Source organism: Aquarana catesbeiana, linkage group LG09, assembly GCF_042186555.1.
Source record: "Aquarana catesbeiana isolate 2022-GZ linkage group LG09, ASM4218655v1, whole genome shotgun sequence".
Taxonomy (NCBI): domain Eukaryota; kingdom Metazoa; phylum Chordata; class Amphibia; order Anura; family Ranidae; genus Aquarana; species Aquarana catesbeiana.
In genome coordinates, this window is record NC_133332.1 from 92654137 (window position 1) to 92681667 (window position 27531).

Sequence of the window (27531 nt, forward strand, 5' to 3'; positions counted from 1 at the left end):
TGCTTAGACTCTGCGCTGTAGTACTTTTAAAGTGGTTCTAAAGGCACAAAGTTTTTTTACCTTAATGTAGTCTTTTCAGTCTAGTCTGTCCTATGGACACACAGAGGCAACCCAGGAGGGAGCACGCACAGGTGTCCCCATAGCAGGTGGCTTGCTATTGGGGTACGCAGCGGGGGGAGGGGGGGGAGGTGCCAGGAGTACCAGTGGGGAAAACCATTGCACAAAGCAGGTAAGTAAAACATGTTTGTAATTTAAAAAAAAAAAAATACAATTTAAATACGTCGGCAGAAGGGCACGTACAGGCAGATTAACGTACCTGTACGTTGCCCTTTAAGAAGCAGTTTGTGGGCGCTGCGACCTCCGTGAGTGTGATTGCGGGTCCCGCGGACCCGATGTCCGATGGGATACCCGCGAACGTCTCACAGAGAGGAAGAACAGGGAAATGCAGATTGTAAACAAGCATTTCCCCGTTCTGCCTAGTGACAGGACACTGATCACAGCTCCCTGTAATCGGGAGCGGTGATCAGTGTCGTGTCACACATAGCCCAGCCCCCCCCAGTTAGAATCACTCCCTAGGACACGCTTTACCCCTACAGCGCCACCTAGTGGTTAACCCCTTCACTGCCAGTCACATTTACACAGTAATCATTGCATTTTAAATTGCACTGATCACTGTATAAATGTGAATGGTCCCAAAATTGCGCCAAAAGTGTCGGATCTGTCCGCCATATGTTGCAGTCATGATAAAAATCGCTGATCGACGCCAATACTAGTAAAAAAAAAATATATTAATAAAAATGCCATAAAACTATCCCTTATTTTGTAGACGCCATAACTTTTGCGCAAACCAATCAATAAACGCTTATTGCGATTTTTTTACCAAAAATATGTAGAAGAATACATATTGGCCTAAACGGAGGAAAAAAATTTTTTTTTTTTTTTATATATTTTTTGGGGATATCTATTATAGCAAAAAATAATGCATTTTTTCCAAAAAAAAAAGAAAGCTCTATTTGTGGGGAAAAAAGGACATCAATTTTGTTTGGGAGCCACGTCGCACGACTGCGCAATTCTCAGTTAAATCGACGCAGTGCCGAATTGCAAAAAGTGCTCTGGTCTTTGGGCAGCCAAATGGTCCGGCGGCTTAATGGTTAAAGTGGTTGTAAACCCCATTCATGAAATCTGACTTATGCATAAATATCTGTATTACTTTTACTTTTTTACTTATCTCTCTCCAAGTCCCGTGTCTTCCTGCTGCTTCATTCGTCTGTTATCAGCATGATAACGTCTGACAAGCTCTCCGACACAGGAGATAAAAGCAGCTGAAAATTTATGTTGAGGTGGGAACATCGAGATAGATTAGCAGAGAGCTGGTCTATTCACACTGCAGCTCTGCAAGTTTCTTCGTTCCTCTGCTTATGTGGAGTGGGGGGTGTGTGCCTTTTCTCCAATCAGCTCTCATACAGTGTAAGCCCAGACCCCACACCCACTGCTGAATCAGAAAACAAGATTTCTAACACGATCTGCAATTTCTAAAGAGTGTGGAAAGGTGAAGACAGCAGATATACACGTAAAACTTATGTAGGAGGATTTGTTTCATCTCTGTGCATCATCTGAGGCTGTTCATGTATTTACCATAAAGGAAAACTTCACTGGGACTTTCACGTTTTTATATTCTTGTGCTTCAATATTTATGTTACTGTCATAGACACGGGCATACCCAATCATCCTATGCGCAGGGGGGAGATTGGAAAGATGTCCCTCTTATTGGCTCTGTCATAAAAGAAATGCTTACGTACTTCTTTCACTGTGTCGGCAGAGAGATCAATGTGCTGGGGCCATATATATATGCAGACACACACATGCATGTATGTATGTTTGAGCTTTGGGGTGCACACCCTAATGCAATAGACTGCACACACCTATGGTTAATGTGTTAAAAACAAATGGATCTGTTATATCATTACTACACTGTGATCCTAGGAGGGGAACTATCTATTGTCTTGTCAGTACTCTCTGGTCCTAGGAGGAGACTGACCCCAATATCAGGTCATTATCATCAATACGCTCTGGTCCTTAAAGGAGGCTGACCCATTATGTCACGGTCATCAGCACTCTCTGGTCCTAGGTAGAGACTGACCCCATTATCAGTGTAATGTCATTAGTACTCTCTGGTCCTAGGTAGAGACTGACCCATTATTAGTGTAATGTCATTAGTACTCTCTGGTCCTAGGTAGAGACTGACCCATTATCACAACACGATTATTAGTACTCTCTGATCCTAAGAGGAGAATGACCCATTATCAGGTTACTGTTATTAGTATTCTCTGGCCCTAGGAGGAAACTGAACCCATTATCAGGTTACTGTCATTAGTACTCTCTGATCCTAGGAGAAGATGGACCCCATTATCAGGTTACTATCAGAAGTACTCTCTGGTCCTAGGAGGAGACTGACCCCATTATCAGGTTACAGTCATTATTACTCTCTGATCCTAGGTGGAGACTGACCCATAATGTCACTGTCGTTAGCACTCTCTGGTCCTAGGTGGAGACTGATCCATTATATTAAACTAGTAATGTTTTGACAATGAGTATTCTTTGGTCTTTAGAAGGATTCACTGCCCAAGTCACTGCAGGTTGCTGACACAATGAGGGAGTTCTCTTTAAGTGTTGCAGTCTATTTGCTGTAAGATATTACAAATAAGCCATTTTCATGGGGAGATGTTTGCACAGAGATCTTTGCATTTCTCTGTGTCTAGTTGGATATTACATGGATTATGGAGTCCTATAGATTTCTTTAGTTTGCCGTTTATAACAAGAGTGGAGCTGTTGCAGTATCATGTTCATTGCCGGTCTGCATGTGATAAACTTACATCTGGCTTGTGCAGTGACTGGTACAGGAATGGGGCTGATCTGTGACAGGTGGAGGCAGAGTTACAAAAGCAACAAACATTGCCTTATACAAATTTCCTGGTGGCTGCACTTCAATCGGCAATCCCGGAATGCAGGTTAACTGATTACACACCTATGACAACAGTGATCATCTAGTGTCAGAGACCTTCAGAACTTCTCCATGTCAGGGCCACAATTAAATAATAACTCATAAAACAATTTTTACTATGCCACCCCTGCTACTCACCAACAGTAGTCACCAAGGTGCTGGCAAAGAACAGAGAAGATGCCATATCCCACTTGCTGTCACTGGAGGCATTGAATAAGACTGAAACTCCATATTTGTTGGCACTGATTACCTTCTCAAGGAAGGCTTCCAATCCACTCTCATTGACACATGGGCTCTCGTTTAAGAATATCTGTTTTAGTTGCTTTAGCTCTTTTCTTAGTTTTCCTTCATATGGAGCTTCAATGCTGGAGACCACCCATGCGCCCAGTAGGAGGTAGATCAGATAACCTCCGATAAGCAGCGTAAGCACCATCCAGGACTGCATGACAGTTCTAGGCAAACAGAGACATTAAATTAGACCTTTACAAGTCAGCATGAGCAATTAACATGTCAAATTATACAGCAACAATATAATATTTCAAACATTCTCCATATTGTATTAAAAAAAAAATGAATTCCCTTGAGCTCTGGCTAAGAGACTTTGCCTGAGCTAAAATGTTGTCATCATTCTTCTGCATTTATGTCACACACCACATTATAAAGATGCAATACAGAGAGACATTGCCATGGTCATCTCTAGATTTGAACTCTGCTGCCATGGTTATTAGGACTATAATAGAGAAGCAGGTAAGGTTCTCCAATTTTTACACTGATGGCAGTATGCAGCAATTGATAGATGCTACTGCCCTCATACAAAAAGAATGGTTGTACAACTACAGTAAAATCATCCTTGTAATACGCACAGCTATGAGTGGAGGTAGATTTCCAAAAGAAGCAGAAAAAAAACATGTCTATTCGTGAAAAGCACTGATAGTGAATGTCTATATCCATATCAGGGAAGAAAGACCTTAGGAGACCATCTTGAGTTACCCTAACACACACCAGGCACATTTGTATTATCTTGTAAATGTCATCTTACAATATACTGCTTTTATCATTGCAAATTCAGAGACTATGGATTGCTAATTAGTAGCTAACTAGTAGCTATGTCAACAGCTTTTTTTTTTCCTTATGGTGGTTTCTGAGGTTGACTGGAGCTGTCATTATACCCCACAGAGAGTAATTGTTGCCCAAATACATTAAAAATTGCAGGTATGACCTTTGGGTTTCTAATATTTTGTTGCATCGTAAAGAATAATAATAAAACAAATATAAATATATATATATATATATATATATATATATATATATACACATATACATACATATACATATACACACACACACACACACAGTGGGGCAAAAAAGTATTTAGTCAGCCACCAATTGTGCAAGTTCTCCCACTTAAAAAGATGAGGAAGGCCTGTAATTGTCATCATAGGTATACCTCAACTACGAGAGACAAAATGTGGAAACAAATCCAGACAGACAATCACATTGTCTGATTTTTGAAAGAATTTATTTGCAAATTATGGTGGAAAATAAGTTTTTGGTCACCTATAAGCAAGCAAGATTTCTGGCTCTCACAGACCTGTATCTTCTTTTTTAAGAGGCTCCTCTGTCCTCCACTCATTACCTGTATTAATGGCACCTGTGTGAACTTGTTATCAGTATAAAAAAAGACACCTGTCCACAACCTCAAACAGTCACACTCCAAACTCCACTATGGTGAAGACCAAAGAGCTGTCAAAGGACACCAGAAACAAAATTGTAGACCTGCACCAGGCTGGGAAGACTGAATCTGCAATAGGCAAGCAGCTTGGTGTGAAGAAATCAACTGTGGGAGCAATAATTAGAAAATGGAAGACATACAAGACCACTGATAATCTCCCTTGATCTTGACCACGCAAGATCTCACCCCGTGGGATCAAAATTATCACAAGAACGGTGAGCAAAAATCTCAGAACCACACGGGGGGACCTAGTGAATGATCTGCAGAGAGCTCGGACCAACGTAACAAAGGCTACCATCAGTAACACACTATGCCGCAGGTCCCCCTGCTTAAGGCAGTACATGTCCGGGCCAGTCTGAGGTTTGCTAGAGAGCATTTTAATGATCCAGAAGAGGATTGGGAGAATGTCATATGGTCAGATGAAACCAAAGTAGAACTGTTTGGTAGAAACACAACTGGTCGTGTTTGGAGGAGAGAGAATGCTGAACCAAAGAACACCATACCTACTGTGAAGCATGGGGGTGGCAACATCATGCTTTGGGGCGGTTTCTCTGCAAAGGGAACAGAGCGACTGATCCGTGTACATGAAAGACTGAATGAGGCCATGTATCGCGAGATTTTGAGTGCAAATCTCCTCCCATCAGCAAGGGCATTGAAGATGAAACGTGACTGGGTCTTTCAGCATGACAATGATCCCAAACACACCACCCGGGAAACGAAGGAGTGGCTTCGGTAAGAAGCATTTCAAGGTCCTGGAGTGGCCTAGCCAGTCTCCAGATCTCAACCCCATAGAAAACCTTTGGAGGGAGTTGAAAGTCCTTGTTGCCCAACTACAGCCCCAAAACATCACTGCTCTAGAGGAGATCTGCATGGAGGAATGGGCCAACATACCAGCAACAGTGTGTGACAACCTTGTGAAGACTTACAGAAAACGTTTGACCTCTGTCATTGCCAACAAAGGATATATAACAAAGTATTGAGATGAACTTTGGATATTGACCAAATACTTATTTTCCACCATAATCTGCAAATAAATTCTTTCAAAAATCAGACAAATGTGATTGTCTGGATTTGTTTCCACATTTTGTCTCTCATGGTTGAAGTATACCTATGATGACAATTACAGGCCTCTCTCATCTTTTTAAGTGGGAGAAATTGTTATTGTGGAGAAAGAGAGAGACAGAGAGACAGAGAGACAGAGAGACAGAGAGACAGAGAGAATTTCGCTATACATGGAAATCCAAAAAAACACAACACAGTATGTATTGTGTACTGTACAGTGGTTTTAAACCAGTCGGTGGCGTAATATAGCCAACTCCTTCTATGCTATACACAGTAGTTATCATTGCAATGCAGTCTGTTGGACAGGAAGCAATAAACTATTTTTACAATATGTGGCAGATACAACTAAAGAAATTTCCCTTGTTGCACTGTTATGCAAGGTGCTTGTATTCCTAAAGCAGGCCATAGACATGCAATGACAACTGCCTGATCCTCAAGCGATGGTCTCATGTCTCTGTGTTGGCTGGAAAAGGCACAGACCAACACCAATCAGGCAGTTTTAAACACCTGTAGCAATTGCTGTCATCAATTGAACATAGAAACACAGAGGAATGACAAAAGAAAAATACCAAAATGGTCTATCATCAAGTCTGCCCCATTTTGATTCCCCTTGCACATGGGGCCATCTAGGTGCAGTGCATCCAGGAGGGACAGGTGCCACATTCAGCCCCACTGCCTACAGCCTGTCAAAGTCTATGGCAGGCTGTGGCGAGATGGGGCTTAACACAGTCTCGAGCGTCTAGCCACATCCTGCCATAGACTTTATGCACAAATGCACAGAACGTGGGTCTTCAGATCTGTCCAGCCGCAGCCTGCCATAGACTTTGACAAGCTGCAGGCAGGACAGTGCAACAAACACGGAGGATGCATTGCATTTAGATGTTTCTGTATGCAAGAGGCCTTGGAGGTCTAGGTTTGTCCCGAGCATGTTTACATTCCCTTACTGTTGACTGACTCGTTCCAGTTCAAATCCTCAAATACTCTTTCGGTAAAATAATACTGTTTAGGTTCATTTTGAACCTTCCAGTAGTCTGAGGTCATATACAGGTGTTCTTGATTTTAGCGTCATATAGAAAATTCTGCCCTCTTGAACCTTATTCACACCCTTGGTGTATTTAAAGGTTTTAATCAGGCCCCCCCTTTTCCCTTCTTTCCACAGGATTGTTCATATTATTCTCCTGTAGTTTCTCTTTATATGTTTTATCACTCAGACATTTCACCATTTTTGTTGCCCATCTCTGGACTTGTCCCATCTCATCAATATCTATGCTAATAAAGAAAGTTCCCTCTGATGAAATTTCCTTGATGTTGGAAACGTTGATACATGAGCTTTAAGTTCTAGAAGTACAACTTGCTCAGAGAACAATGTCCTACCCTAAGGCCCCCTCTTTTATATTACCCTTCCCTGTAACTAAGGCTCGATTCACACCTATGCATGTTGCTTTTGAGCGTTTTTGGGGGTTTTTTTTTCATGCTTGCCACGCTTTTGAGCAGCGTTTTTGTAGCGTTTTTGCCGCGTTTTGCGTTTTTTTTTTTTTCCAGTTTTTTTTTTACAGTCTAAAAAAAAATTAAAAAAAAAAAAAAATAACGGCAAAAACGCATCAAAAACGCATCAAAACGCTACAAAAACGCTACAAAAACGCTACAAAAACGCTACAAAAACGCTACAAAAACGGTGCACTTGCGTTTTTGATGCTTGTCCATTGAATTCTATTACATGCAAAATGCTGCATTTTGCATGAAAAAAAGTCCCTGACCCTTTCCAAAAATGCAGAGATACAAAAAGGCATTGATGTGAACATGTTCCATAGGAACCCATGTTAAAAAATTCCCATGCATTTCTGCAAAATGCAAAATGCATCAAAAAACGCGCTAGTGTGAATGGAGCCTAACACAATCTCTTCCTGCAATTCTAATCCACATACTGGTCTTACACGTGGCAATATAATAGAGTGTTCTAACTTTCAATTCCATTATTGTTGAATGGCAATTTTGATTAAAGCTGGCCATACGTTGAGTGAAGCAACTGAAATTGGCCTGCCAGCTCCCATTCTGTTTAATTGGCTTTTGTCTTCTATTTAGCCTTCAGGATGAACATAAGAAATCTCTAATGCCCCATACACACGATCGGAATTGCTGCCAGCAAAAGACCAATGTGAGCTTTTGGTCGGAAAATGCGACCGTGTGTATGCTCCATCGGAGCAAAAGATTGAGAGCAGGTTCTCTATTTTTCGGTTGGAAAAAGTTCCTATCCGAAAATGTGATCATCTGTATGCAATTCCGACGCGCAAAAAAACACGCATGCTCGGAAACAATTTGACGCATGCTCGGAAGCATTGAACTTCATTTTCTCGGCTTGTCGTAGTGTTGTACGTCACCGCATTCTTGACGGTCAAAAGTTCAGAGAACTTGTGTGACTGTGTGTATGCAAGGCAAGCTTGAGCGGAATTCCAAAAAAACCATCCGAGATTTTTCTGACAGAAATTCCGGTCGTGTGTACGGGGCACTAGTGTGTGTATGGCCTGCCTAACTTGAGATGGAATTGAAACTGCTGGCTTTCAGTATTTTGGTGGAAGGTAAGGAGGCATGTATAAATACAGTGGCTTGAAAAAGTATTCATACCCCTTGAAATTTTCCACATTTTGTCATGTTACAACCAAAAACATAAATCTTTTTTATTGGGACTTTATGTGATAGACCAACACAATGTGGCACATAATTGTGAAGTGGAAGGAAAATGATAAATGGTTTTCAAAATTTTTTACAAAAAAAAATGTGAAAAGTGTGGCATGCATTTGTGTTCAGCCCCCGAGTCAATACTTTATAGAACCACCTTTCACTACATTTACAGCTGCAAGTCTTTTTGGGGATGTCTCTGCCAGCTTTGCACATCTAGGAGAGTGAATTTTTTCCCCATTCTTCTTTGCAAAATAGCTCAAGTTCTGTCAGTTTGGATGGAGAGCGTCTGTGAAAAGTAATTTTCAAGTCTTGCCACAGATTCTCAATTGGATTTAGGTTTGGCTTTGACTGGGCCATTCTAATACATGAATATGCTTTCATCTAAACCATTCCATTGTAGCTCTGGCTGTATGTTTAGGGTCATTGTCCTGCTGGAAGGTGAACCTCCGCCCCAGTCTCAAGTCTTTTGCAGACTCTAATGCCGTGTACACAAGGCTGGACTTTTTGACAGCAAAGGTCTGACAGAACGAATCCGCCGGACAATTTGATTGTGTGTGGGCGTCATCGGACCTTTGCTGTGGAAAAATCAGATGGACTTTAGAAATAGAACATGTTTCAAATCTTTCCGATGGACTCGAGTCCGGTTGAAAAATCTGTTCGTCTGTATGCTAGTCTGACGGACTAACAACTACGCAAGGGCTGCTATTGGCTACTGGCTATGAACTTCCTTATTCTAGTCCAGTCGTACGTCAGCATGTTCTAATCAGTCAGACTTTGGTGTGATCATGTGTAGGCAAGTCCGTTGCGTCGGAGCTTCGTTGAAAGTCCATCAAAAAAGTCCTTCGGAGTTCAGTCCGTCGAAAGTCCGCTCGTGTGTACACGGCATAACAGGTTTTCTTCTAAGATTGCCCTGTATTTGGCTCCATACATCTTCCCATCAACTCTGACCAGCTTCCCTGTCCCTGCTGAAGAAAAGCATCCCTACAACATGATGTTGTCACCACCCTGTTTCATGGTGGGAATGCATGTTCAGGGTGATGTGCAGTGTAGGGCCTCGTACACACGATACGAAAATCAGAAGGGGAAATTCATAAGGCGAGCTGTCTGCGGATTTTCGGATCGTTAGTACGGTGCTTTCGACAGCCGATTTGACTTTTTCTTCGTCAGACAAAAGCTGGACGTGCAGGCTATAAAATTTGTCGGATGTGAACTCAAAGTCTGATTTTTGGATGGTCAGTACAGAAATCGTCACTCAAAAGTCGAAAGTACAAACACGCATGCTCGGAATCAAGGAACGACTGGGAGGAGTCCGGTCTTGAAAACTACCGCTCGTAATTAACATTCGTGACATGGCAATTGATGAAATGTTGAAATGCAGCGCACAATTCTCTTCTTCTTTAATGGGATAATAATGAAGCTGCTTTGCTGGTGATACTGATGTAGTTATGCCAAAAGTATTTTAAAAGGCATTTGTTTTGTACAATCTGAAAATCGCAAATCAACGCTCACCAAACTTCTACGAACATGAAATTAGCAGAAGCGGCCTAAAGAGTGGTGCTTAAGAAATGAACTTCCTCTTTGTACTCTCATAGTACGTTACTACTTTCATGTTTGTAAAACGACAATTTGCGGATAGTTAGTACAACAATCTAACCGTTTGTACGAGGCCTTAGACCCCATACACACTATTAGATTTTCTGAAGATTTTTGTGTTCAGATTTACCAAAACCATGTAGTGCAAGGGCCTGCCTGATTGCATACAATTTGAAACGCTTAAGGTTTGACCTCATATTATATGGTTTTGGTAAATCTGAAGACAAAATTCAGCAGAAAATCTAATAGTGTGTATGGGGTCTTAGTTTTCCGCCACCCATAGCGTTTTGCTTTTAGGCCAAAAAGTAAAATTTTGGTCTTATCTGACCAGAGCGCCTTCTTCCACATGTTTGCTGTGTCCCTCACATGCCTTTTTGCAAACTGCCAACCATAGATCTCTTTCAACAATGGCTTTCTTCTTGCCACTCTTCCATAAAGGCTAGATTTGTGGAGTGCACGACTAATAGTTGTCCTGTGGACAGATTCTCCCACCTGAGCTGTGGATCTCTGCCGCTCCTCCAGAGTTACCATGGGCCTCTTGGCTGCTTCTCTGATTAATGCTCTCCTTGCCTGGCCTGTCAGTTTAGGTGGACAGGCATGTCTTTGTAGGTTTTCAGTTGTGCCATACTCTCTTTCCATTTTCCAATGATTGATTGAACAGTGCTCCGTAAAAACATTCAAAGCTTGGTATTTTTTTTTTTTTTTTTAATAACCTAACCCCACTTTAAACTTCTCCACAACTTTATTTCTGACCTGTCTGGTGTGTTCCTTGGCCTTCATGGTGCAGTTTGTTCACCAAGGGTCTCTTAAAAAAAAAAAAAAAAACCCCTCTGAGGGATTCACAGAACAGCTGTATTTATACTGAGATTAAATTACACACAGGTGGACTCCATTTACTAATTAGGTGACTTCTAAAGGCAATTGTTTCCACCAGATTTTAGTTAAGGGTATCAGAGTAAAGGGGGCTGAATACAAATGCACGCCACACTTTTCAGATATTTGTAAATACATTTGAAAAACCATTTATCATTTTCCTTACGCCTCACAATTATGTGCCACTTTGTGTTGGTCTATTACACACAATCCCAATAAAATACATTTCCCTTTTTGGTTGTAATATGACAAAATGTGGAAAATGTCAAGGGGTATGAATACTTTTTCAAGGCACTGTATATAACCAGTTTCTGATCTGTTTTTAAATGGCCACAAACTCTAAAGTCTGTAGGTACCTACAGATTGGAAATATTATTTCTACGATACTGTGAAACCTGGCAATAAATAACAGGCTAGGTGTTCCCAAACAAGCCCAACATGGTTTGTATAAAGACAAGTAAAAGCCAACATCTTTTACAATGATCTTATCTATAGGTAACAACTGTCCAAAAAAGCAAGCAATTGATCTATCATCAAAATATTGAACAATGCAACATACATGGTATTTTCTTTAGCAAAAACTACTGAGAAGATTGAAACAGTTAATTGAAATATACAAATCAGTTTATACATGTAAACAGTGATCTGAATTATGATCAGTTCTCTGACATGTTTGTTTCTTTTGAACAGAAGCAATTTACAAAAATCCACCACGACTGATCAACTTGGCAAAGTCTAAATGGATTGAGAGCACTTTAAATCAAGGGTCTCAAACTGGTGGCCCTCCTGCTGTTGCAAGTCCCATGAGGAATTGCAAGGCTGACCGTTACAAGCATGACTCCCACGGGCAGAGGCATGATGGGACTTGTAGTTTTGCAAACAGCTGGAGGTCCGCCAGTTTGAGACCCCTTCTCTAATTGATTAAATAAAAAACGTAACCTAAAAATGCTCCAAGCAGTTTGGTCTTATTGAATTATCAATTAAATTATATTGATGCTTACGGGGCCACTATTAGATGGTGGTCTAATGGACAGGTATCCCCAATGGAGCAGAAGGACGACGAGTGGGTAAATCTCCCCATCAAGGCAGCAATAAAAACCGCACAAGACAAAACTATTGAATAAAAGTTTTGGCTTTAGATAAACTTTAAGGCCCCATTCACACTTGCGAATGGGGCAGACTGATTACCCACGGGAGACTCAGAGGGGTTCCCTGCGAATAGCTGCAGGCGGGAAGCAACATTCAAAGCAATGAGAGGCTCTCAGGGAAATCCTCCAGAAATGTTCATCCGCAGGCGAATGCTGCATGACCAGTTTGGATCATGTTTGCATGTAACCGGTCATGCAACAATTACTTGCAGATGATCAGCCCTATATGATTTGCTTGGCAGCCTCCTATTTCCTTGAATGAGACTTCCTGCCTGCAGCTTTTCGCAGGGAACCCTGCTAAGTGAGCCTTAGCTAAGTGTGTGAATGGTGCATAAATCAGTTACAACATTGCCTAGAACAATGCAACTTAGAGCAATTTTCTAGCTATTTAAAATTTTCTAGCCATTTCAACCAGCTTTCAATCACGAAATCAAACAAACGGATGAAAGCAGTCTACAAACTGCATCTGTATTATGATGGAGATTGCTAGTGAAGTGAACTACCCTAGGGCTGACCAACATTAGGGCCTAGGAACACGGCTTTTTAAGTAATATTTCTGAAGGATCTTAAATCTGAATTGTATGTATGTGAGAGTGTTCACATTATGATTGCTTGATTTTTTTATTCCACTGAATTATAGGTGGATTTATCGCACTAAATACAAGTCAATTACAACACAATGTAAGGTATATTAAATTTATTATAAATGTGCTGTAAACTAATAGTATGTCCAATTTTTCTCTATGAAAAAAGGAAGCACAGAGTCAAGGTTGATGCATCTGATAAGAAGCTCTCATTACCTCACCCTTACGCAGCCCATCTGTTGCAATCAACAGCTAAAAGAACTGCACCTCTTGAGTTTATTGAAACTCAAAAAAACTATTGTATGACTGCCCATACAATAGTCTTCACATGTGTAAAGGAAAATTTTTGCATATGTATTAAAAAAGATTACACAATATGGAAAAGATTCCATATTGTACCTGTAGCAAGGTCCCAGGGCCCAAGAGGCCTAATGGTGACCTCAAGGGTTAGGGAGAGCCAACATCCTTCCTTGTAGAGTAGGTTACCAGGCATGGTTTGTGTAATACAAGCTGAAGTGATGGGCGCCAGACAGTTTTTGAATGCAAAGAGATTTATTGTCTGTTGAACAAGAACTTTGGGAGAGAGGGTTAGGGCCAGGACACCCTAAGTAGATGCAATGACAATTGGCAGAGTCCGAGACTTCTGTTAGGTAGACAGCTATACAGTGGAAGGCCTCCAGCCGGACACCATTTCTGCATAGGTAGGACCGCTGTCTCCCATAGCAACAAATCTTGTAACAGTCACTAACGGTAGTTATATTTAACTATTGTAACATGAATAGTTCTCCTCCCACTCTACAGTCTCTCACTGTAGGTCTTCACTCACCGAGCTCCCAGTCTCTCACTAGACTCTCAGACCCAATCGCCACTGGATCCCCTGAGCCCTTCCACTTACATAACTCAGTATCGTCCCTGCTGGGTCCCTGGCTTGGCACTCACAGATACTCAAGTGTCACCTCTGCTCTCCCGCTGGGGCCCTAGCTTGGCACTTGCCACTTTTTCACCGTCCCCGGCTGGTGAGAAGACCGCTCTGGTACTGGCTGCAGCTTGCTCACTATGGTCTCCAGTAACAAGGTGGATGGTCCCTCAGTGGCGACAGCTTCCCCTCTACCTCCACCCACAACTGGTTCCCCGTCCGGCTGAACCCTTACTCTCGGTTGGGGATCAATATTTTTTTTAATTATTATTTATTTTTAAGGTTGAACTAAATGGACTTGTGTCTTTTTTCAACTGACTAACTATGTAACTATGTCCCAACCCTGCGCTGCTTCTCCTGCTTCTGGATAGGCCCTCAGACAGCCTAGCAGCCAGATGTCCCCGGGCTAGGCCTCAGGCTTCCGGCCTAGCAGCCCGGGGCAGCATAACACACGTTCACCCAGATAGCCGTCCAGGTGGCACAGAACCCCGATCACCAGACTCCACCCAAAAAAGGCTCTCCCAGCAGGCCTAGGGACAGTAGTGGCCCGTCCATAGGTGGTGCCCAGGCTTAGTCCACCCCCCGCCCCCCCGGCAGTCACAAAAAAAATAAATAAATGGCCCTTTAGAAAAAAAAAAAAAAAAGGTCCTTATTGCAGATGAGGCGCTTCACTTGCGGGGTTTGGAGCTGCTTTGTGGCACGGTCCATCGCGCCAGGCAGCTTCTGCTCGGCGCCCGTAGTGTATCAATACGACCAGACGTCACTTCCGGCAGGCTACAAAAAAAATGTCCGCCGCTGCCATGAGGACTAATCCCCTTGTGTGAGGCCCCTCCCCTCTCCACTAAACACACGGAGAAAGCCGGGAACTAGCTGCCTCTGAAGGGGACAGAGACAGACGCGGCATGAAGGAGGGCTGTGCTGCCGGGGAAACATGTGAGGAGGACTCTGCTCTGCTGATGGGGACACTGACGTAAGGAGGGGCTCCGCTGATGGGGACACTGACGTAAGGAGGGACTCCGCTGATGGGGACACTGACGTAAGGAGGGACTCCGCTGATGGGGACACTGACGTAAGGAGGGACTCCGCTGATGGGGACACTGACGTAAGGAGGGACTCCGCTGATGGGGACACTGACGTAAGGAGGGACTCCGCTGATGGGGACACTGACGTAAGGAGGGACTCCGCTGATGGGGACACTGACGTAAGGAGGGACTCCGCTGATGGGGACACTGACGTAAGGAGGGACTCCGCTGATGGGGACACTGACGTAAGGAGGGACTCCGCTGATGGGGACACTGACGTAAGGAGGGACTCCGCTGATGGGGACACTGACGTAAGGAGGGACTCCGCTGATGGGGACACTGACGTAAGGAGGGACTCCGCTGATGGGGACACTGACGTAAGGAGGGACTCCGCTGATGGGGACACTGATGCAAGGACGGGCTCCGCTGGGGGCACCTGATGCAAGGACGGACTCCGCTGGGGGCTACTGATGCAAGGACGGACTCCGCTGGGGGCACCTGATGCAAGGACGGATGCCGCTGGGGGCACCTGATGCAAGTATGGACGCCGCTGGGGACACCTGATGCAAGGACGGACGCCGCTGGGGACACCTGATGCAAGGACGGACGCCGCTGGGGGCACCTGATGCAAGGACGGACGCCGCTGGGGGCACCTGCTGGCAGGCGACGTGGCAGGTGACACTCTCAGGGCTCCCACTGATTCTGCTGATGGGGACACTGACGTAAGGAGGGACTCCGCTGATGGGGACACTGATGCAAGGACGGGGGCACCTGATGCAAGGACGGATGCCGCTGGGGGCACCTGATGCAAGGATGGACGCCGCTGGGGACACCTGATGCAAGGACGGATGCCGCTGGGGGCACCTGATGCAAGGATGGACGCCGCTGGGGACACCTGATGCAAGGACGGACGCCGCTGGGGACACCTGATGCAAGGACGGACGCCGCTGGGGGCACCTGATGCAAGGACGGACGCCGCTGGGGGCACCTGCTGGCAGGCGACGTGGCAGGTGACACTCTCAGGGCTCCCACTGATTCTGCATTATGGCGAGTTGGATGATTAGAAATAATGCACTTCAATCATCCTGACACCATAACAGCCATGGTGCCGGGATGATTGAAGCACTAACACCAGGTGTTTGAAGTATCTTTAACTGCTGATTGTTAAACTTTCTAGAGTACACATATTTCTATTGTTGTGTAGGATCTGGGCTGCTGCTGCCTGGGCCAAACTGCATCTGTATTATGATGGAGATTGCTAGTGAAGTGAACTACCCTAGGGCTGACCAACATTAGGGCCTAGGAACACAGCTTTTTAAGTAATATTTCTGAAGGATCTTAAATCTGAATTGTATATATGTGAGAGTGTTCACTTTATGATTGCTTGATTTTTTATTCCACTGAATTATAGGTGGATTTATCTTACTAAATACAAGTCAATTACAACACAATGTAAGGTATATTAAATTATAAATGTGCTGTAAACTAATAGTATGTCCAATTTTTCTCTATGAAAAAAGGAAGCACAGAGTCAAGGTCGATGCATCTAATAAGAAGCTCTCATTACCTCACCCTTATGCAGCCCATCTGTTGCAATCAACGGCTAAAATAACTGATGCAAGGACGGGGGGGCACCTGATGTAAGGACAGACTCTGCTGGGGGCACCTGCTGGCAGGCGACGTGGCAGGTGACACTCTCAGGGCTCCCACTGGGGGCACCTGATGCAAGGACGGACTCCGCTGGGGGCACCTGATGCAAGGACGGACTCCGCTGGGGGCACCTGATGCAAGGACGGACTCCGCTGGGAGCACCTGATGCAAGGACGGACTCCGCTGGGGGCACCTGATGCAAGGACGGACTCCGCTGGGGGCACCTGATGTAAGGATGGACTCTACTGGGGGCACCTGATGTAAGGACAGACTCTGCTGGGGGCACCTGCTGTCAGGCGACGTGGCAGGTGACACTCTCAGGGCTCCCACTGATTCTGCATTATGGCGAGTTGGATGATTAGAAATAATGCGCTTCAATCATCCTGACACCATAACAGCCATGGTGCCGGGATGATTGAAGCACTAACACCAGGTGTTTGAAGTATCTTTAACTACTGATTGTTAAACTTTCTGGAGTACACATATTTCTATTGTTGTGTAGGATCTGGGCCTGCTGTCCCTCCATCTCTTTCTCCCTCTCTCCCTCATTCATCTCAGATGCTAACCACACCCCTTTAAGTCACGCCCACTATTCCACTTAAACCACGCCCATGTTTGCCAAGTGGGAGGGGTCAAGAAGGAAGGCTGGAGTCTAGCGCCCCCCCATCCTAAAAAAACTTCCCCAGCCGCCACTGTCTAGGGACTGAAGGAACCCACGCCAATTGGCTGAGACACCCCATCCATTCATAACTAAGGATGAGCTCCGGCGTGTTCGCATGCTGCACGTGCCAATCCCGCCAGGAAGTCGGCTCGGCGCATCGCTAATCACAAGCAGTGAGACATTTTCCCGATGTGCGGCTGCAGAGATCGGGAAAATGTCTCACTGCCTGTGATTAGCGCTGCGCCATGCCGACTTCCTGGCGGGATCGGCACGTGCAGCATGCGAACACGCCGGAGCTCATCCTTATTCATAACCTGACCTTGCTAAGCCCTTGTCTATTTAACGCATAGCTCCCAACTGTCCCAGATTTGGAGCAATGTCCTTCATTCCACGTCATTTGTCCCTCATTTGGTCTGATCTATATAGTATACAAAATGCACTTTTTATCTTTCAAAAAGTGTTTCCCAGTGCTAAACCTTTCATCCAATTTCTAAATTGCTGCATTTGTACATTTTTAAAAGCCAATATAAAGGAATAGTAGTGGTAAAAAAACAAAGTCCTTGTGGATTTAATTAACCTTTTTTTTGGTTAATTCTTCTTTAAGGGGGTGTGGCAGGGGGCGTGTCCTATGGCTACATATGTTTGTTTGTAGGTGTCCATCATTCCCATCTCAAAATGTTGGGAGGTATGATCTAATGTCACCAGAATAACGCCACCTAGCGACAGAAGAGAGAAGGTGCAGCAAGTCCAGAACGAGAGAAGAATCAGTGGATCTACTAACAATTAACCAGGGCAACTACCACCTGGCAAACTAAATTTACTAGCAACCCTGCCTAAACACCAGGGTGCTACATACGATCATATTGAAAAATGTATATTCTACCAAGCTGCTGTAGAACGATAAAACTAAAAACATAAGTAGAAAAAGATAATTCCTTTATTATGCAGTATTATCAAATACTAAAGGCATATCTAAACCCCAAATCAAAAATGTAATATATTGCAGTTACCCAGTCTTTAGATATGGTTGCTGTGTTAAGCTGGCTGTACACAATTAGATCATTTTTGTTTAGTCTGCAAGCTACACACTATGCAGCGTGGATGGACTAATCCCCCTGCTGGTCTATTGTATGCTGCCAACTGTCAGAATACCAGATCAGGGGCTGCATTTGGTTCCTTTAAATCTGATCGGCCAAAAAGTTTCATTTGAAGTATGTCAGGTGGGAAGGGACCGACAGAGCCACCCACTATGAAAATTTTGGCCACGATTTCAGGAACAACATATATCCAGCTTTACTTTTTTTTGGCCAAGAACATTTTCAGCAAGTACAGAAAATACCTGTGGATCTTGCCACTTCCTGTGAGCTGGAAGATGGCAAAATCAATGTTATCTTTCTTGTGTAAACTACTAATCCTATCAAATCCACTATGCAATGAAGAAGAACAAAGGCGGGCATATTTGAAATCCTGACCACCATGATGCCCTTCATAGATAAAATGATAAATGAGTGTAGACACAAAGGGGGAGATTTACTAAAACTGGGAGTACTCAGAATCTGGTACAGCTGTCCATAGTAACCAATCACCTAACTTCAGCTTGTTCAATTAAGCTTTGACAATAGAACCTGGAATCTGATTGGTTTCTACGAAGAGCTGCACCCGATTCTGTGTGCACCAGTTTTAGTAAATCTCCCCCAAAAGGACATAAAATATGTGTTAAATGCAGGATAACTAGGTGAAAATAAAAAGGAAGAAAAGGCCTGAAAAAAAGGAGAGCTAAAGACCAGTAAACTGCAATGTAATACACTTTAACAAGGCCTTTCTCAACCTTTTCACCCCATAGGAACCCTTTAAATAATTTTAAGGTCTTAGGGATCCTCTTATGAAAAAATGTATTCATTAAGTGACTGTAAAGGTTCTTTAAAATGCCAAAAAAAATAAATAAAAACAAACAACAAGCATACATGTTATACTTACCTGGTCTGTGTAATGGTTTTGAGCAGCCCTGGTCCTCCTCTTCTATGGCCCCCTACTGGCACTGTGGGCTCCTCTTCTTCCCAATGTGGCACCATAGGAAGCCCCTTCCTATAGTGGCACATGTGCAGGCTCGATCCCGAGCTTGTCTCAGCCCCCCAGCTCCCTCGTCACTGGCTCCCGCTGAAATCAATCTGCCCTGAGGATCCCCTTTGGGGATCAGCAAAGAATGCCCCTTACTTTGGGGATCAGCAAAATAATTATTTTTACATTGGCGATAAGGAAGAATACCTCTTGCAGTGATGGTCAAGGAAGAATGCCCCTTACGTTGGCGATCAGGAAAAAGGTCCCCTACAGTGGTGGTCAGAATGCCACCCTTACAGGTGCCTGGACTGATTCCTGTGACATCAGCAGAGAGAAGGTCACACTCCTGTTGCACTCATGTGATCCATAGGAGAAGCCCAGCCAAACATGCTTAGGCTGGACTTCACCTTTAACTAGTAAGAAATTGTGGGGGTTTTTTAACAGCTTCCCGACCAACTGCCACAGTTATACTGCGTCAGGTTGGCTCCCCTGCGCGAGCCGTCGTAGCTATACGACGGCTCGCGGGGTCGGGATAGCACAGTGGGGGTGCAGATGCTCGCGGCCGAGGGTCGCGATGACCGCCGGCCACGAGCGATCGTGAGCAGGAGACACAGAACAGGGACGAGTGTGTGTAAACACACACTTCCCTGTTCTGTTCTGACAGGAGTGACAGATCGTGTGTTCCTATTAGCTAGGAACCACGATCCGTCACTTCCTGTAGTCAGTCCCCTCCCCCTTCAGTTAGAATCACCTCCCAGGGAACACAGTTAACCCCTCGATCGCCCCCTAGTGTTAACCCCTTTACTGCCAGTGACATTTTTACAGTAATCAATGCAATTTTATAGCATTGATCGCTGTATTAATGCCAGTGGTCCCAAAAATGTGTCAAAACTGTCAGATGTGTCCGCCATAATGTCGCAATCACGATAAAAATCGCAGATCGCCGCCATTACTAGTAAAAAAAATTTAAAAGAATAATAAAAATGCTATAAATCTATCCCCCATTTTGTAGACGCGATAACTTTAGCGCAAACCAATCAGTATACGCTTATTGCGATTTTTTTTTTTAACAAAAATATGTAGAAGAATACATATCGGCCTAAACTGAGGAAAAAAATTGTTTTTTTTATATTTTTGGGGATATTATAGCAAAAAGTAAAACATAATGCGTTTTTTTCAAATTTGTCGCTCTTTTTTTGTTTATAGCGCAAAAAATAAAAACAACTGCAGAGGCGATCAAATAACACCAAAAGAAAGCTCTATTTGTGGGAAAAAAAAGGACATTAATTTTGTTTGGGTGCAACATCGCTCGACCGTGCAGTTGTCAGTTAAAGCGACGCAGTGCCGTTTAGCAAAAAGTGCTCTGGTCAGGAAGGGGGTAAATTCTTCCTGGGCTGAAGTGGTTAAAGTCATGTCACAATCTACATTCCATGCCTAAATTCAATGAAAGAGAGACGTTTTTTTTTGTTTTTTGTTTTTTTTTTAGCAACAAGTTCAAATGTTAACTTACACTACACAAAGCAGTTTAAAGTATTGTATGTTTATGACTGTTTGAAATAGATCTGCAAGCAGAGATAGACGTGTGTGTATTTAACATTTCTGTCAGACATAATCTATGCCGAGTATACAGGAAGGAGAGTGCATTGTCTCAGTCAGCACAAAGTACAAAGTACAATGTATGGTGATCAGTATAATGAGGCATGGCTCGTTCTGTAGAATACAGCTGATGCATTTCATGTCTCATCTTGAATCAACTCTATGAAAGACATCCTGGAAGGTAGAGAGGCTCCAGGATCCTTTTATGCTGCATGGGGTGGAAGATGTGTACACCTGCTTTATTGCCTTCCGGAAGATCTTGTGAAAAAACACAATGGCAGTTATTTATTGAGGTAGATAACCACGTGACAGTACAGTAACCCATACCAACCAAGCAGAAGTGTTCCGAGGTCAAGTCTGACGAAAGACAAAAACCCGTCACTGGGTTACTGATTAATTTCTCTTTGCACTGACTTTGTGTTCATGCGGTTTTTAACACATTTTTTCAATGTGTATTGACGCACGTTTTGCACATGCGTTGACCTGCATTTTTAATGTTTTTTAGTTGGCCAATAAACTATTTAGGCTTGTTACCAGGGGCTGAAAATACTTACATATAGTATGCAAGCTCTTGGAGGGGATTATAAAAAGGGACTATATACAAGATTTTAGTAATGAGAACGGTATCCTTAGCAGTAATCAGCATGGATTCATGAAGAATCGTTCTTGCCAAACCAATCTACTAACCTTCTATGAGGAGGTGAGTTGCCATCTAGATAAAGGAAGGCCCATAGATGTGGTGTATCTGGATTTTGCAAAAGCATTTGACACAGTTCCCCATAAACGTTTACTGTACAAAATAAGGTTCGTTGGTATGGACCATAGGGTGAGTACATGGATTGAAAACTGGCTACAAGGGCGAGTTCAGAGGGTGGTGATAAATGGGGAGTACTCGGAATGGTCAGGGGTGGGTAGTGGGGTCCCCAGGGTTCTGTGCTGGGACCAATCCTATTTATTTTGTTCATAAACAACCTGGAGGATAGGATAAATAGTTCAATCTCTGTATTTGCGGACGATACTAAGCTAAGCAGGGCAATAACTTCTCCGCAGGATGTGGAAACCTTGCAAAAAGATCTGAACAAATTAATGGGGTAGGCAACTACATGGCAAATGAGGTTCAATGTAGAAAAATGTAAACTAATGTATTTGGGTGGCAAAAATATGAGTGCAATCTATACACTGGGGGGAGAACCTCTGGGGGAATCTAGGATGGAAAAGGACGATGATAGGCTCAGCAATGGCATGCAATGCCAAGCTGCTGCTAACAAAGCAAACAGAATATTGGCATGCATTAAAAAGGGATTAATTCCAGAGATAAAACGATAATTCTCCCGCTCTACAAGACTCTGGTCCGGCCGCACCTAGAGTATGCTGTCCAGTTCTGGGCACCAGTCCTCAGGAAGGATGTACTGGAAATGGAGCGAGTACAAAGAAGGGCAACAAAGCTAATAAAGTGTCTGGAGGATATTAGTTATGAGGAAAGGTTGCGAGCACTGAACTTATTCTCTCTGGAGAAGAGACGCTTGAGAGGGGATATGATTTCAATTTATAAATACCGTACTGGTGACCCCACAATAGGGATAAAACTTTTTCGCGGAAGGGAGTTTAACAAGACCCGTGGCCACACAAATTACAAGAAAAGAGGTTTAACCTTAAACTACGTAGAGGGTTCGTTACTGTAAGAGCGGCAAGGATGTGGAATTCCCTTCCACAGGTGGTGGTCTCAGCGAGGAGCATCGATAGTTTCAAGAAACTATTAGATAAGCACCTGAACGACAACAACATGCAGGGATATACAATGTAATACTGACATATAATCACACACATAGGATGAACTTGTGTCTTTTTTTCAACCTCACCTACTATGTAACTATGAAAACACAACATACATGCATTTTCATGCATTTCCATTGACTTCCAATGGGTCTCAAAACACATTAAGGCTGGGTTCACACTGCTGCGGTGGCAGACATCGTATGTGATTCGCAGCGCACTGCTGTTCACATCACATGCGATGTCTGTGCTGTGCGATATCAGCCATACAGATAGTATGGCTGATATCGCACCGCATTCGGTCCAAACTCGCACAGGACCCTTTTTTTTTGTTCGGACCAGAATCGGATAGCATGGGTGTTCACACCTATGCGATCCGAAAATGTCCGAATTGTCAGTTCGCAGTGCGATATGCGGGCTGAACTGGGGGTGTCATTAACATTGTATGACACTCCCCAGCAGTTCGCATATGGCAGTGTGAACTGCCGTGCGAGTTGGTGCGATGCGGGAACCCGCAGTAAATTCGCTGCGTTCCCGCACCGCAGCAGTGTGAACCCAGCCTAAAGCAGAGGGAAAAAAAAAAAAAAAAAAAAAAATACTTGAGGCCAAGTTCACATCTATCTGTGTCCACCTTTGTCCGCTTTTAGTGCATTTTGGAACATGCGCTGTAGTGCATTTCCACCCACTTTCATTATTTTATTAAAGGGGTTGTAAAGGTAAAATTTTTATTTTTTAAAAATAACAAACATGTTATACTTACCTTCACTGTGCAGCTCGTTCTGCACAGAGTGGCCCCGAACCTGGTCTTCTGGGGTCCCTCGGCGGCTGTTTCAGCTCCTCCCCGCAAGCATTAACCACCTTAATGCGAGCTCCCTCACATGGTGGTTAGTGCTTGCGGGCGCGCTCCCGTGATACAGCCGGCGGCTATAGCCGCTCACTGTATCACTCGGCCCCGCCCCCCAGTGCGCCGCGTCATTGGATGTGATTGACAGCAGCGCGAGCCAATGGCTGCGCTGCTTCCAATCCATCCACTGTAGCCAATCAGCGGCCAGTGTGAGCGGAGGAATAGATGTCGGGAACGCGAAGCTGACTTTCGAGGCGTCGGGTAAGTAAAACGGGGGGGCTGGGGGCGGCGGTATTGTCAGAAGTTTTTTCACCTTAATGCATAGAATGCATTAAGGTGAAAACATTTTTACCTTTACAACCCCTTTAAGCATCTCATGCACAAAAAAAATGGACATGCCTCAATTTAATCGGTTGTTCAGAGACCTGAACAGCCTCATTGAAAAAAAAATTGCATCTTATGACACGTACGTTATTTAGCTTTCCAACACACACAATAAAAAGGTATTGTCCCTAGTACTTGTATGTATGAATCCGAGTGAGGGACCTTAGATTGTAAACTCCTTGAGGGCAGGGATTGATGTGAATATTATATATATGTAAAGTGCTGCGCAAACTTTCACCTGTAATAAATAAAATAAGGTAATGGTGTGAACAGGCCTGAGCTCTTTTCAAAAACTCGCTGTGGCACACAGACATCTACAGGTTCTATGTAAACCATTACCTTTGATGTGTTTTATTGCGTTCCGAAAGAGGTTTTAAAATATAAAATGTGTGGACGACACCTCGATAATCCTGATAATTACACTTATGTAATAAAATACATGCGTTACCTATGGAAACTCATAGCAAGTCATCAATTCAGGCTTTATGAAGCTGCCCATTGCTGGGTGAAAAAAAAAAATCTTAATTTTTACTGATTGCGTGCCCCCCCCCCCAAAAAAAAAATTCAATAAATAGATTCTTGTTAGCAAAAAAATAGAACTTTCTTAAACAGGAAAACGTTTAACGTAAGCAAGACCAGACGTTGGATGACGATTTAGCAGTCGAAATATAAAGATCAACATTTAAAGGGATTTAAAGGAATAGTCTTTAAACGTACCCGTTCGGTCCTCAGTGTGTTCCTGGTCTCTCAGCTCCTTCTTGGAGTGTTGGTTATATCCGTTCTCTCGCTAGCTGTTTGCCTCATATACACAATGTACATTTGCTCTCTCTGTGTCTCTTCATTTACATTAAAGTCCCATATCTAGTGTAGTGGACGGTATTGATGTCTGCCCCTCACCCAGGGTCTAGTTCAGCCTGTCCTTCTGGTTTAGTGCCTCAGCTGCCCTCCTCACCTCTGAACAAAAACTTTTTTAGCTGAGAGGAAAAAGTCAGAACTTCCTGAGGCTGCAGAGAGGGAGGAGAGGGTGTCAGCGGTGTAGGAGGAGAGACAGAAACCAGTCACAGAGGAGTGACACCATGTACAGTGTGAGGAAATAAGAAGCATAGTAAGAGCCAACTGACACATACAGAGGTGGAAATCAAGGTCACCGTATCAACAAAATATGCAAAAATTGTAGTACAGCACAAACAATGTACTAGTAAGATTTCATCACGGATGTATCGTAGGCTGCTGTGTTACATTTAGGTGTATGTATACTGTATAGCAACATATTTCGCAGCACTTTCTAGAAAAATCGCAATCACTTTTTTTTTGGAGACCAAATAAAACTTTGGGGGTTATTTACTAAAACTTGAGAGTGCAAAATCTGATGCAATTCTGCATAGAAACCAATCAGCTTCCAGATTTTATTGTCAAAGTTTAGAACCAGCTGAAGTTAGAAGCCGATTGGCTACCATGGACAGGTGCACCAGATTCTGTGTGCACCAATTTTAGTAAATCAATGTGATGTGCCTTGCCTTACGAATGTATAAGTGTATATAACAAGCCTAAAGAGGAGCCATTAGGAAGAAGGTACTCCTTCAAAACGCGTCAACCAGCAGTGGTCCTGATGTCTTCACCTCTGCCACTTGGAGACTGTCAGTACCAGGACTGAATTGCAACAATAAGTGGTCTTTACAGGCTTTTATCATGTTTGAGTAGTTTCATTGTTTTTTTAATAAATTATCTTGGGACAATGCACAAGGCTGGTGCGCCCTCCTCCACTTTATATCTTTTTAGTAAATCAACCCCTTTGTGTCTGTGTCAAAATGAGTTTGGGAAAGGAACATTCATCCTCCAGACCTTGAGTTGAGTTATCACATACTGTACATTAGTAGTGCAGGAATAATATTAAGATATTCTCTTAATAATCGATCTGCAACTGACAAATGCGATCTTTATAGGCTACTATGTCTATTACCTTAATGCTTGAAAATAAGTACATTGTGGTGCAATACAAGGGATTCTGAATGGCACCCAATGCACATACAGTAAGTAAAAACGCTGCTACAGTATATTGTACCATAACACACCACAAGATGTAAATACTTTGTGCATTGCGGGGAGCTGTGTGGCAGCAAACATTCCGAACCCGGAAGGAAGACTGGGTGAAATTGGAAGCCCTGTCAGTGGTGACAGTGCGTTCCACCGGAAGGTTTCGTTTTCAGGTATGCCTTTCATAATGTGCAAGTATGCAATTCATTTGCAGGGAGAAGTTTTTTTTTTTTACCGCTTTAACACTTCACATCTATGTAACTGGACCCCTTTGGCTCATTCACACAGGCAGCCAGGGTGGCGTAAAGGGAGGCTTCATAAGCAGGCAGTTGAGCCCGTGTTTTACCACCCACCTAAACTAAGAAATGCAGCCATTTAGGGCTGTATCCATGCTTCAGTTAAAATGCTTTTCATCCACTGAAAGCGACCCAATGAAGTGCTGCAACAACGTGAAATGCACAAGGATGTAATGTGGTGGGTCAGGGTATTAAGGGTTGAACCACGCAATGATATCACCTCACTGCCTTACAAATGCCCTCTCAAAAGCAATCCACAGAAAATCGCATTTCAATGGGGCAGCAGTATAGCCGCATGTATGAATGACCCCATAAGTTCCTAAAGCTGTGCCTAGTCCAAGTCCTAGCCCTTTTCTTTGGACTCCCTTCAGGTAATCATTGCCCATTATTGTCTCACCGTACCTTGTTTTGCACGGAATCTGTGGAGGTGGCCATCTTGGTAGAGACAGCACTTTGCTTTCTAATATCAGAGAGTTAGTAAGTGAACAGTATAGCAGTGCTATCCCCAAATCTCACTCTAAATCCCCTCAGATTAGCAGTCAGATATAGCAGTGCCCTATGCTGGCCAGTGATGGATCAAAATTTGGCTAGATCAGCTGGGACTAGCCAAATTTCAATCTATCTATGGTCATTCCTGCTCAAAAGAAATTGATGTAACAATTGACTTTTGGTGAACAGGAAGTTGGAAAATGTTCAATAGATCAGTAGCTGCAGCGCTAATCAGTGTATAGGGTAGGAGTCCCTGCTGTCTGAATACAATAAATAGCACAGCAGGGAGAATTCCTCCATCAATTTTTTTTTTTTCCCGATCAGCTCTCTGGCTGTTTAAAAGAAAACCTATCCATCTATGGCCAGCCTTAGATATCACAATGCCAATACACAAATATGTGGCAGGGTACACTTACATTCCAGGAAAAGTGCTGCTATTTTTTGGGAGCAATTAAAGACAAAAGGGGACAAATTTGAAGGTACTATTTACTTATAACATTCAAATTTGTAGGCTTTGTAATCCTATTCACAATCTTCTGATCTTACTGGGATGTGTTTAAAAGAACCCTAGACATATCTATTATTACCAAACCTGAAATGTCACTTTTGTCCTAAGGGAGATGTAGGCACGTGGTACGTTCTGTCTGTCAGAACATTCTACAGATAGTTCAAAGTAACTGTGAACCAGGTAAAAATAAATCGGAAAGGGCAACTAAGGACTGCAGTATACACAATCTTTGTTTTTCAGGTGTAGCACCCTGGTCTTTAGGCAGGGTTGCTCCTAAATTTAACTGCCAGGTATAGCTACCTTGGCTAATTGTTGAGGATCAATTAATTTCACTCCAAGTCTGTAATTGCTGCACTTCTCTCTTTTGTCGCTAGGTGGCAAGGTCAGATTATGGGTATATGGGGTATCCCAGCCAACGGGCAGGGGTTTTCTTAAATCCCTTGGCCTGCTGGGAGGACCTATATATTTGGTGGAGTCAGGTGATCAGTGTTCTGTGCCACCTGGATGACTGTCTGGGTGGACGTGTGTTGTACTGCCCGGGCTGCTAGACCAGAGTTTGAGCCTATCCCTGGCACATCTGGCTGCTAGGCTGTCTGAGGGCCTATCCATAAGCAAGAGAACATTGCAG

The 27531-nt window shown here is 43.5% G+C and overlaps 1 protein-coding gene across 1 annotated transcript in view; it reads right to left on the reverse strand.

Moving 5' to 3' along the window:
- LOC141107925 (potassium channel subfamily K member 1-like) overlaps positions 1-24620 on the reverse strand; it is a 62598-nt gene extending 37978 nt beyond the window's left edge. The window contains exons 1-2 of the mRNA XM_073598988.1: positions 24294-24620; positions 3140-3453 (exon numbers count right to left, since the gene is read on the reverse strand). Coding sequence (XP_073455089.1) covers positions 3140-3446 — 307 coding nt within the window. The 5' untranslated portion in view covers positions 3447-3453; positions 24294-24620. The remainder of the gene's footprint in view (positions 1-3139; positions 3454-24293) is intronic.
- Positions 24621-27531: the final 2911 nt, after the last annotated feature.